The sequence below is a fragment of the Notamacropus eugenii genome, chromosome 2, assembly GCF_028372415.1.
Source record: "Notamacropus eugenii isolate mMacEug1 chromosome 2, mMacEug1.pri_v2, whole genome shotgun sequence".
Classification (NCBI taxonomy): domain Eukaryota; kingdom Metazoa; phylum Chordata; class Mammalia; order Diprotodontia; family Macropodidae; genus Notamacropus; species Notamacropus eugenii.
Window position 1 is genome coordinate 84,719,684 of NC_092873.1, and position 13,422 is coordinate 84,733,105.

The 13,422-nt window shown below is 41.6% G+C and overlaps 1 protein-coding gene across 6 annotated transcripts in view; it reads left to right on the forward strand.

Annotated features, from left to right (window-relative positions):
- DDR1 (discoidin domain receptor tyrosine kinase 1) overlaps nucleotides 1-2,959 on the forward strand; it is a 20,631-nt gene extending 17,672 nt beyond the window's left edge. For all 6 annotated transcript variants that reach the window (XM_072637469.1, XM_072637474.1, XM_072637472.1 and 3 more), the window contains 3 exons: nucleotides 546-780; nucleotides 1,434-1,583; nucleotides 1,791-2,959. In XM_072637469.1, the coding sequence (XP_072493570.1) occupies nucleotides 546-780; nucleotides 1,434-1,583; nucleotides 1,791-1,931 (526 nt within the window). In that variant the 3' untranslated portion in view covers nucleotides 1,932-2,959. The remainder of the gene's footprint in view (nucleotides 1-545; nucleotides 781-1,433; nucleotides 1,584-1,790) is intronic.
- Nucleotides 2,960-13,422: the final 10,463 nt, after the last annotated feature.

Below are 13,422 nucleotides of genomic sequence, written 5' to 3' on the forward strand. Positions count from 1 at the left end.
TTAAATAATTGAAGGAAATGCTAATTTTCAGGTAGAGGTTAATAAAAATAAAGATGTAATTTTTTCTAATCTAAGTTCACAGATCCCCCTGAAATTTATATGTTGACCCCTTTGGAGTCCCTAGACCCCAAGTTAAGAACCTGTCATTTTACAGAGAGCAGCTAGGCAGAAGCTTCCAGACAGGACAGAGAGACAGCAAAGGTTTCAAGCTAGAGGTCTGCTCAAATGCTCTGAGAACAGGTAGAAAGAAGGCACATTTGGAATCACAAAGGTATTGGGACCTGACCACCATATTTCCCTGTCATCCCTTCACTAATCTCATAGCACAAATCTGGAACCCTATAAATAGCAACCTTCTGTGGGTGAGAGTAGGGAGATGATTTGGTATGAAAATCCCATCTGGCCCCTTGGAGAGATGTGAGTAGTGCTGGTGAGTGGGTCATACCATCTCTTCACTGAAACAGTATAATTTGGACAACCCTCACTATCCAGCCTGGGGTTCTGGGGCCTTTCCTCTCTGATGCTGGGATCCTGCTCCCTTTCAGCTACACAATGCTGCTTCATGTGGCAGCCCAGATTGCATCTGGTATGCGATACCTTGCCACACTCAATTTTGTGCACCGGGATCTAGCCACAAGGAACTGCTTGGTGGGTGAGCATTTCACCATCAAAATTGCTGACTTCGGAATGAGCCGAAACCTCTATGCTGGGGATTATTACCGTGTGCAGGGCCGAGCTGTGCTACCCATCCGATGGATGGCTTGGGAGTGCATTCTTATGGTAAGGAAGTCCCTTGGTAAGTAGGGAGAAGAGAAAGAGTAGCAGTAAGAGATGTGACTAGGGACCTGGGTTCTAGTTTAGACTGTCACTAATTAACTGAGTAACCCTGAGCAAGTAACTTCCCTCTAGGTCTTAGTTTTCTCATGTATAAAATGAGGAGGTTCAACTAGGTGATTTCTAAAGTCTCTTCCAGCTTTAATGTCCTTTTTTCTAAGGAATTAGAGAAACAGGCTAGTCATTGGGTTTGATTACAGGGTATATGTGGTGGGGAGAGCAGAGATAAATCAAGAGAAAAGGTGACCAGGGAGGGAGGAAAGAGGGAAAAGTCAGAGTGTGAGGCTAAGTCATAAAGCAGTGAAGAGACGAGGAGAGGGTAGAATCAGGAATAAGAGAGCCTTGGGACAGGAAAATGGTTAAAGGGGAAGGGGAAGGATGATGGGGGTGGGGAAAAGGTAAAATTCTTGGGAAAGACAGGCCACTAAAAGTGAGCAGGGTTTTAGGAGAAAATAGGATCATGGAATAAGTCCTCCTCATGGTGAGGTGATGCAGAAAGACAGAGCTAAGTGTGAGGGACCAATGTGTTTAGGGAAAAGGTCTTGGGATCTTCTGCACTAAATTCCCATCCTGACTAATCCCTTTTCCCACCCCTCCAGGGAAAGTTCACAACAGCCAGTGATGTGTGGGCCTTTGGAGTGACCTTGTGGGAGGTGTTGATGCTGTGTCGAGCTCAGCCTTTTGGGCAGCTTACTGATGAGCAAGTCATTGAGAATGCCGGGGAGTTCTTCAGAGACCAAGGCCGGCAGGTCAGAAGCTGGCCTGGGGTAGGAGAGGAGGATATAAGTGGTTCTGGGATGGAGGGACTTAAGCTGGAGGGGCAGAGATTTGGTGGGAAAAGCACCAAATTTGGCCCTGGGTTTGAGATCCACCTTTGCTATTTCACCTGTGGGATGAATTTGCTCAAGCACACTTTCCTCTCTCCATCTTCTGATACATTGTCTGATACAATCTAGGTGTACCTGGCCCGCCCTGATGCCTGCCCTCTGGGACTCTATGAACTGATGCTTCAGTGTTGGAGCCGAGAACCAGAGGAACGACCTCCTTTTTCCCAGTTGCACCAATATCTGACAGAAGATGCCCTCAATATGGTGTGAATCTTGGCACCTACTGTTCATTTGCCTATCCATCTTTCTTGCTTGGCTCGATGATGGGGACAGCAGCTGTACCTGGAGAAGAGGGTACAATTCTCCTGTTCCCATCACCCCCTTCTAACTCTTTCGTCCATTCCCAGTTCTTACGGTCCCCATCCCCATGATCTCCACTGTGCTATCTCTCCTCCTTTCCTGCCTCTTCTCTGTTGAGCACAAAGCCACCCCAAATGGAGGCAAAGGAAAAGACTGATCTCAGGCAGGCTGTGTCTGCTGTGGGAGATGGGGATTATATGATCGTTTCTCCTTTTTTTGGCCTTTCTTTCATAACCCCTTTGTTTTTCCTTTTTGCATCTCTTTCTCTCTTTCCCAGTCTGTCTCTCCTGTTCCCCACCCACCCAGCTGGCCCTGGGATTGGGATTTCCTCTGACCTCTAGCAATCCTCAAAGTGAGGGAGGGCATATATTGGGCAGACACTGGACATGGCTCATTGGGGCAGCTGGGCCCCACTGGAAGACACTGGTTCCTGGAGAGATGACTGTAGCCCCACCAGTCTCTCTCTCTCTATCACACACTGGACACAACTGGCTGAGAATTTGGGGGCTAGGGAGGACAGGAAGTAGGGATGGATATCCTCTATCACTTTCCCTGGAATTGTCCCTGGGCTCTGTCCCTCACCTTTCTCCATCTCCCAGTACACTGGACTTGGGGGTTGATTCACCCCTACTTCTAATTGCTCTCATCTCCCCCAACCTCTTCTCCCGTGCTGTAAATAGCGCTTGTCTGCGTCTGTAAGTTTCTTTGGAGTAAATATTTTGACTTGGGGGGAGTGGGGAGGGGGGAGGTAATGTATCTGGCCCCTGGGTTAGATGTCTTTATTATTGATATTGCTTTGGGTTTTCTATAATCACTTGGGGTTTGTACATTGTCGGGGGGAGGGGAGAGACACAGATTTTTACACTAATATATGAACCTAGTTGAAGGCAATTTTAATCCCCTGCGATAGGCAGGTAATAAAGGTTGAGTTTTCCAAATGTGCTCCATGTCTGATTCTTGGGATCGCTACATAATCCTCCTCCCACCCTATGCTTCATTTCCCAAAATGTCATGTACTTCTCATAGTTCCTTCCCTAAGAGGAGGAAGGAAAACATACATCTATTAAGTTCCTACTATGTGCCAGGTTCTCTGTTAAGCACTTTACAAATATAATCCTCACAACAACCTTGAGAGAAAGGTATTATTATTATCCCATTTTACAGTTGAGGCAACTGAGACCAACTGAGGTTAAGTGACTCATTCAGGGTCACACAGCTGGGAAATGTTAGACACCAGGCCTACCTCTTGCTTCACCACCTAGGAGAGTTTTCCATTTCCAAAGGGGGAAGATATAGAGGGACTGAGATTTTGTGGGAGGGAGAGATGAGAAGCAAACACTTTCTGTCAGAAGATGAAAATCAGGAAATGAAATATAGTGGGAGGTATCAGAGGTAAATCAGGGGTGCCGCCTAGGTAGTGCTAAATGCAAGGGAGGTCCTGTTTGGTTTGAGCTGGAGAGAGACTGGATAGAAGAGAATCAAAGAATTTTAGAACTGGTAGAGCCTTGAAATGGGTAAGAGATCATTTTCTTACATTTGAATTGTTCAGTAAGTGAAGAGACTCAGAATCAGAGGATTTAAAGCCTATGTCCATACAGCAATTGGTGAGACAAAGGCGAATACCCATGTCTCCCAGCTCTCAGTGTAACTCTTTCCATCACGTGGCCATAAGACAAATACCTCCACCTTGTCCTCATTCCTTCTTGCCTCCGAGAATTTGCTAGAGCAGTTATCTTGCTTATGCATTGTGATGATACAAAATGTTCGTTTGGAGTCTTTCCTTTATTGGGTCTTTAGCATTTGCCTGAAAATATACTTTGCTCTTTCCAGGCCTAATAAACACAAAGCCAAATCTTTCCTTGATTTTTCTTTTACCCTATAATAATAAAACACTTTAAGATTTTCAAAGTGCTTTATCATTATCTCATTGGATCCTCATAATAACTCTGAGGTACAATTGCTGTTATTATGCTCATTTTACAGATCGGAAAACTGGAGCAGACAGGTTAAAGACAGCTGGGAAATGGCTGAGGTCATATGTGAACTTTGGGCTTGCTGACTCCAGGCCCAGCCCTCTACCCTGTGTGCCACACAGCTGGCATTTCAGCTTTCTCCACTTTATTGCTAAACTTCTTGAGTGCTAGTCTGCACCTAAAAGGTCTAATTCCTCAGTATCATTCCCCACTGTCCAAAATAATCTGGTTTTGGTCTGATATTTCTATTTATTCTAAGGTCTACTGCTTCCTAATTGCCAACTCCATGACCTTTATTTTTTTTTTTAGACACAGATATATGTTTGTGTACACCTATATGTATATATGTACACACATAAACATACATATATATGTGTGTAAAATCATACTACCATACTTCTGTTTATCAGTTCTTTCTTTGGAGGTGGATAGCAACTTCATAAGTTGATTTGCGTGTTTATAATGTTCCTAATAAATGAGTCATTCGCAGCTGGTCTTGGAACACTACTGCTGTTACTGTATACAGTGTTATCCTGGTTCTGCTCATCATTTCATGCATGTCTTTCCATGTTTTTCTCAAATCAACCTGCTCATAATTTCCTACAGTGCAGTAGTATTCCATTACAATCACATACCACAACTTTTTCAACCCTTCCATAATTGATGGACATCCCCCCTAATTCTTTGCCACCACAAAGAGAGCTGCTATAAGTATTTCAGAATATATAAGGATTTTTCCTTTTTCTTGGAAAACAACTTAAGAATGGTATAATTGGATCAAAGGGCATATTTAGTTTTATAACCCTTTTGAGTATAATTCTAAATTGCTCTCCAAAATGATTGGATCAGTTCACAGTTCTTTTGTGGCCTTATTTCTGTCTTCATTCTTGACCTTAGGACAGCTTTTGACTTTGTTATCATCCCTAGATATTAGATATTTTCTCCTTTCTTGGCACAAGTACAATACATTTTCATAGTGATCTTCCTACCTCTGTAACTACCTTCTCATCTCTTTCACTGACTTGGTATCCTCTTCTTAACCCCTTAATGTGTGTGTTCCTAAAGAGTTTGTTCTCCATTCTCTTCTGTCTCTCTACTTTCACTCTTGATAACTTGGTTCACTTCTGTGCCTTCAGCTACCGCTTCTGCCTAGATGAGTCTCAAATCTGTCTCCAACACTGACCTCCGAGCTTTAGACCTGCATTTCCTGATGCCTACAGCAACCTACAGAACTCATTATAGGATCACAGATTTAGAGCTGAGAGGAACCTTTTAGAGGCCAATGAATTAGAACCTTTCATCATGAGAAAATTGAGTCACAGAGTGGTGAAATGACTTTCCCAGGACCACATAGCTACAGTCTGAGGTAGAATTTGAACTCAGGTCTTCCTGACTCTTAAGTACAACATTCTAACCACTTAGCCATACTGCCTTTTAATACAAATATGTCCCTCTTTCTGATTTCATTATGTCTGTAACACTTCCATTTACCTGGTCTCTCAAGTCAGAAATTTGGGGTTCCCTTTGGCTTTTCCTTTTGCTTCATCTATTATATCTAAATAGTTACCAGACCCTTTCTCTTCTATGATCCCACAGTCCCATCCATTTCTTCTCCATTTCTATAAAACAGACTCCTCACTGTCCCCTGCCAACACTATCACAACCCCCCCTTGAACTTTATTGTGCAATGCTTGAATGCATTTATTATGTACTATTATGTAGTATAATGTATATGTATGTATATATGTAATATATGTATTATCATGTACTTTTATGTATTATAATCATCTGTGTTTGTATCAGTATCTCAGGCCACCATTTCCAGAACCAATTGCACCTTTACATATCTTCTCCATCTCACTGGTCATGATGGACAGGACTTGGAATACTTCTTGCTCCCTTATCTCTTCCAGGCTTATTCTCTCTACCACTATCACTCAGTAATCTCTTTTCTTTTGAGGTTCAATCAATGCCTATTTACTACTCAATCAAGATTTAGGTAACTGTTACCTTTCTACTTCTATGATGTTTTTCTTCTTTCCTCAATTATCTCTGCTTGGCTCACAGTCTTTCCTCCTCAACTCCTGTTCTTATAGTAGAGGATGTATACACACATGTATGTATATACACATGTGTACACACACATGCATATATGCTTACACATATACATGAGTATGTATACATATATACTTGTGTATTTCCACACACAAATAGACATAGAAACTCTCTCAAATACCTTAACCCCAACTTGACTCATTTTCCATTACCTACTTCACCCCACTTCAGCTATGCACAGAAATGGTCATACTTTAATCTTTCCATTACCCACAAATGTTCTACTTCCATATTCACAAACACAAATTCTTTACCTAATCACAATCTATTGTGATCTCATCTCTCCCTCTGCCTTGCAATCCAAATCCCCTTCTTTGTCCATGACCTCTAATCCCTCAACTCCTCAGTTCTTTCCTTGGCTATCACCCCTGCACTGGCCACATTCTCCTCCCTTCCCCTTCTTGATGAACCAGATCAACCTTACGCTCTCCTCTTCTCTTGAATCCCTTGCCCCCTTATTCATTTGCCAATGTTGTCTGAAGCCTCAGCCTTTGACTATTCCCACCATCTGCTGCCTTTGCTCCTGCTTCCATTCTGGAACTAAGCTGTAGAAAATCACAAAACTGTGCTGACTGGATCCACTACAAATGTGTGTTATATAATCTCAACCAGACTCCCACTGAAGCTTTTATATCTCCCTAATTGGTTCACTATGTCAGTCACCACCATGATTTTTTATAGCCTTTCATCTCTCCCCAAGCCTCTCATGGCTCCCCCTTCCCACATCCTTTCATCTAAAACCTTGCCTCATATTTCACTAAAGAAATTGAGGCCATTTGTCAAGGGCTTTTTGTTATCTCCCTCCTCCTCATCTCACTTCACTCAGATTCGTTCTGCTGTGATCCCCTTCACCCAATCTCCAACAGTTTGCTGGAAAATTTGCCTAACTTCCCTCTTACTGCTGAGGGTACGACCATCCACTCTGTTCCCCCAGGTCACAACCTAGATATCTTTCTCAATTACTCACTTTCTCTCACCCCTCATATTCAGTCTGTTGTCAAAATCTGTCATTTCTGCCTTTGCAACATCTTTCTATGCCACTTCTTTTCTCTGATGCTGTCTCCACCCTGATGCAAGCCCTTATCACCTCATGTTCTACTACAACAGCCTGCTGGTAAGTTTCCCTTCCTCAAACCTCTCCCCACTCCATCCCATACTCCACTTGGCTGTTAAGATGTCAGTTGTTCTTAAAGCACGGGCCTGATCACACCACTGCTCTACTAAATTCCAGTAGCTTCTGATAACCTCTGGGATAAAATACAAAATTATCTATTTGGCATTCAAGGCTTTTCATAATCCCGCTTCTTACCTTTCCAGTCTTCTTACACCTTATTCCAAACAGTTTCTCTTTCCCTCCCAGCTTCATTTATTTTTTTTTCTTTTGCTCATTAAAAGGGCCATTCCCTGACTCCTCTGAAAGACGGCTATTCACTCAATAGGCATTACCTCCTTCTAAGTGAATACCTGAAAAGGACAAGGTCCCCCACTGCATCCTGGTTCATTTCCAGTCATCCTGATGAATATCTGGTCATTGGATCCAGATGGCTCAGGAGGAGAAAGTGAGACTGGTGACCTTGCACAGCCCTTCCTCACTCAAAACAAAGTCCAGTGCAAGTCATGTCATTATTTCTCTGATGTCATGGTCTTCTTCAAAAATGAAGTACGAACACAACAACAATCCCAAGTGCTGTGCAATTTGGCTTCCTGTTGTCCCTTGAAGAAGGTATTCCATTTCCTGGCTCCTGGAATTTTCACTGGCTATCCTTCCTGCTTAGGATTCTCTCCCTACTCGATTCTTTGGATTCCTTTAAATTCCAGCTAAATGCCCGCCTTCCCATCTTTTTCTGTCCCCTTAATGGTAGTGCTTTCCCTCTGTTGATTACTCCAGTTTATCATGTTTATGGCTTGTTATATCTCATTATTTGCATGTTGTCTTCCCAATTTGACTGTGAGCTCCTTGAGAGCAGGGACTGTTTTTTTCCCCCTTTCTTTGTACCCCCAGCAGTTAGTACAGTGACTGGCACATGGGAGGTACTTAAAAATGCTTGCTGACTGACTGCCAAACTGTAAGGTCTCTGAAGGCAGAGGCCATATCTTATTTATATTTTGAACTTTCTTAGAACAAATTGAAGCACCATGCCCTGCACATAGCAGGTGCTTAATAAATGTTTGTTCAATGGATGCATGAAATAAAGCTTTTGAAAAATTCTTAGGATAGTTAAAAAAATACTCTTTGGGTCTTTATACTATTTTCCAATCATACTGAGTCAGATCTCCCAGAAAAAGGCTACCTGAATTTCTCCCTCAAGGTTTTCAAGGTACCTTTGGGGAGTTGGGACATTTTCCATCACAATAAGCTTAAGTTCTGCTATGTTCTCCCCAAATATCAATTACCAGTGATTAGCATCCAGTACCATTTAACACAAGGACAAACTATACTGAGGGCCAAATCTGACTTGTAGCTGGTTTTTGTAAGATCCCCAGCTAAGAATGGTTGTTACATTCTTTTTTTTACTATAATAAGACTTTATTCAAAAATGTAAAAAAAATTTCTTAGCACAAGCACAGTTCAAAAACAGGAAGAGGGACAGATTTGGACTATGGGCTGTGATCTCTGATTTTATTGATTAATATCAATTAACTTTTTACAAAGGAATATTTACTAAGAAGATATTGCAAAAACTAAAAGTACAAAACCTCTCTCTAAAATGGTAGCATTATTCTCCCCTATATCCCCCAGAGTGAGTAGGCTTACCCATAAAGTATTGGTTAAAAAGCATCACTGGACCTCCATTCCTCTGACCTTTGGAATCTCCCAGTCATTTCATCTCCAATGCTCTACTTGAGAGCAAGGAAGAATGGATCCATTTGTACTTATCTCCCTTACTTTATCTCCTTCCTCCTCATCTTACTTCACTAAGATTTGTTCTTCCGTGATCTCCTTCCCGCTCCCCCCCCCGCCCCGGTCTCCAGCAGATTGCTGGAGAATTTGTTTAACTTTCCTCTTACTGCTGAGAGTACAACCCTCCACTCTATCCCCCTGGATCACAACCTAAGCGTCTTTCAATTACTCACTTTCTCTCACCCCTTATATTCAATTTGTTGTCAAAGTCTGTCATTAGGTACAGAAGCAACAATAGGGCCATGTGCTCATGACTTCAAGCCATCTTGGGTAGGGCTGCAGGCTGTTGACTCTCTCTCCCTCCACCCTTTCTTGGAAGCTTATAGCAGTCCTTGCCTCCTCATTGGAACATGGCCAGGCAGGAAAGAGAAAGAGGCTTACTTTGTCATATTTTGTTGTTGTTCAGTCACATCCAACTCGTTTTGACCCTATTTGGGGTTTTCTTAGCAAAGAAACTGGAGTGGTTTTACCATTTCCTTCTCCAGCTCATTTTGCAGATAAGGAAACTGAGGCAAACAGGATTAAGTGACTTGCCCAGAGTGACACAGTTGTTAAGAGTTTGAAGCCAGATTTGAACTTGGGAAGATGAACCTTCCTGACTCTAGGCTCAACACTATCTACTGCACCACCTGGCTGCCTATTGAATTTACCAGTTCCAGATCAGCAGCCAGTCCAAAGTCCATTTCTTTACCATGTGGTTATCAGAATAGAAGTAGGTATAGAACACCTGCATATACCTCGAAATAGAGTTGGGAGAAGAGTCTGTTTCATATCAATAGTCATTTCCAGAAGCTTACTCAGCAACTATGCATGCTCCAAGGACTGAACCCTTCTTATGTAAAAGCTACATTATGAATTAGAAGATCAAAGAAGAAATAGATTTATTGTTTATGGAACATAATGTATTGTTGACAAATAATAAGAAAGAAGACAGAGCTACTTTAATTTGACTTTGCTGATATGTGTGTTCTTTTCAAATGATGTACTCTTCAAGCTAAAAGATTAGAGGAAAAGATAGAGGAGAAAATAAAATCTAAGCAATGAAGACAAAGTAAGAGACCATCCTAATCTGTTTCCTCATCTGTAAAATGAGGGAGTTGGACTCTAAGGTACCCTCCAGCCTTTTCATCAAGGGTCTTATGAAATGAAAGCACAATGTGTCTGATATTACTTCCAGGATGCAAAAAAATTCGTTGCGTGAGGCTAGAGCCACTTTCAGGAATCTTCAAGAAATCAGGGATAGTAGGAGAAGTGCCAGAAAACTTGAGAGAGGCAAATGTCACAGGATTTTCTAAAAAAGGATTTGCCCCATCTATCTGTTGGATTTTTTGGGCACTACATACTAATAAGCCTGACATCATGAAAACTGCAAATTATTAGAGTTATAAGGGACCTTAGAGAACATTTAGTCCAATTCCCTAATTTTACAGATAAGGAAACATTTTTTTAAATTTTGAAATATTTTATTGATTTAAATTTTTTATACTACATCAGTTTCCAATTATATCTTTCTCCTTTTTCTCCCCAGAGAACCATCCCTTGTAATTAATGAATAAAAAAGAAAGGAAAGAAAAGCATTTTATCAGAACTAGCCAACACATCAATTGATTCTAACAGTGTATGTGATTTTCTATACCTGTAGTTCACCCCACATCTGAAAAGAAGGTTTGGAAATACATTTTCTCATCTCTTCTTCAATTATTTACTTTTTTGTTTCCTTTTGAATGGTTATAGTTATTGTGTATATTGTTTTCCTGGTCCTGCTCACTTCTGTAGGGATCCATTCATATAGGTCTATTCATTTATCTCTGAATTTTTCTTCTTCATCATTTTTGGGGTTATATTGCATTACATTTACATACCACATTTTGTCTGGGCATTCCTCAGTTAATGGGCCTCAACTTTGTTTCCAGTTCTTTACTACAACAAGAAATGCTGATATGAATATTTTCTCATATAGAAAAACTTTCTTTTTCTCTTTACCTTCTTGGAGTATATGCCTAGCAGTGGTATTTATACCATAATTCTAAATTCCTTGAAGGAATTAATTATTAAACTCACGAATAGTGAGCATTTAGAAAAAGAGTGATGGTTCTTAGAAATCATGGGATTGTAGATTTGGAGCTGGAAGGGATTGTAGAAGTCATATAGTCTAACCCCCCTCATTTTACATGTGAGAAAACTGAGGCTCAGAGAGATTAAATAACTTATCCATGGTCAGATAGTTACTAAGTGTCAGAAGTGGGATTTGAAGCAAGCTCTACTCCACTCTAAGCCCAGAACATACCTCACTAGGTCATATTTTTGGTTCACAAAGAAGTTATGCCGAAGTTGTTTCATTTGGTTATTTTGGGTTTTTTTTGATAGGGATAGCTCTTGGTGTGGTGGATAGAGTTTTGGACTCCCAGTTATGGAAGACCTGAGTTCAGATTCTGCCTTACTTATTAGCTGTGTGATGCCAGGTAAGTCACTTAACCTCTGTCTCAGTTTTTTCATCTGCAAAATGGGGATAATAGTATCTACCTCACAGGGTTGTTGTGAGAATCAAACGAGTATGAGAATCAAATACATGTAAAGTGCTTTGTAAACCTTAAAGCGTTATACATAAATGCTAACTTACTAGACAGGTTTCTAGACTGGTAGACCAGAGTAATGATGTCGGTACAATGTGTCTTGATTTTAGGAAGACATTTGATTAGTTTTATCATAATGCTATTGTGGAGAAGATGGAAAAAAAATATTGGCAGGATGTTAGCATAGAATGGCACCCAAAGGAAGAAAGGAACTCCTATTTATTTAAGTACATGCTATGTGCCACGCACTATACTAAGTGCTTCTGAATGTTATCTCTTTTGATCCACACAACAACCCTTAGATGTAGATGCTGGCATTATCCCCCTTTTATAATTGAGGAGACTAAGGCAGACATTTTCTATTGTTCACTGGTGTCCAACTCTTCATGATGAAGATTTAGAGTTTTCTTGGCAAAGATAGGGGAGTGGTTTGTCATTTCCATCTCCAGCTCATTTTACAGATGAGGAAACAGGCAAATAGGGTAAGTGACTTGCTCAGGATCACACAGCAAGTATTAAGTGTCTGAGGCTGGATTTGAACTCAGAAAGAGCAGTCTTCCTGACTCCAGGCCTAGCACTCTATCCACTGCACTATCTAGCTGCGCCATGGCAGACAGGACATTGATTAATCCAATCAAAACTATCTGGGGAGGGGTCTCTCAGTAATGTGGTGCAGAACTGTGTCCTTGGACCTGTCCATTTCTTTCTTCCTTTCTTCTTCCTTTCTTCCTTCCTTCTTTTGTTCCTTCCTTCCTTTCTTTTTCTATCCATCCATCCATCCATCCATCCATCCATCCATCCATCCACCCATCCATTCTATCTATGATCAACAATTTGTTTTAAGTAGAAGACATTTTCTTTGAATTTTCAGATGGCACAAAATTGGGAGAGTTGACTAATAATAGATGGCAGATTCAAAATCTACAATTATCTTGATAGACAAAAGAATGGATCACCATTAGGATGAAATTTGATACCCATTTACGTTCCGAAGATCAGCTTCCCAAGTACAAGGCTTAGTCAGCCCCTTACAGGAAAAAGAAGGTAAGGGAGGACGGTGAATTGCAAGCTCCATACAAGTCAAGTGTGATGCAATAGCCAAGAAAAGCTTATGCTGTTCTGGGATACATTAAGACACGGAGTTTCCAGGAATAAGGAGTCCTGTTATAGCTCACCCAAGTCAGAACCCCTCTGTACCTTAATTTGTTCTGGACACCGAAGCTTAGGAAGACCTTTGCTAAACTGAAGAACATCCAGAGAAGAACAGCCAGGATGGCTAAGGACCTTGAGGTCATGCCCTGAGAGAATCAGCTGAAGGAACCGGAATTATTTAACCCTGGGGAAGAGAAGGCTGGGGGAAATGGGGCTTGGGGAGAGGGAGAGGAGAGAGAGCCCAACAGCTGTCAAGTATTTGAAAGGATTCTGTTTGGTCCCAAAATTCTTGGACCACAGGGAAAAGTACAGAAAAGTAGATTTAATTTTATTAGGAAAAAAATTTCCTAAGAATTAGAACGGATCTAGAGTGAAAGGTACTTGTCCAGGGTGATACTAAACGACTGGAACAAACAGAGCTTCGGAACTAAAGTCACCTTCCTACAGTTTCCTAGCCGGTTCTCCCAAAGCATGGTCGCTCTAGGTCCCCACCCCATCCTGCCGAGGTGCCCGCTGGGAGTTGTGGTCTAGGGAGGCCTCTGCCCTTTCGCCAAAGAGCGGGCAAAGGCGTGGACTCCGATTCCCAGCTTGCTTTGCAGCGCCGTTCTGCCTCCTTATCGCCCCTCCTCCCAGCTCCAGCTAACCATCCGTGAGTTCCTCTCAGTTGCTGCTGGAGACTTAACTCC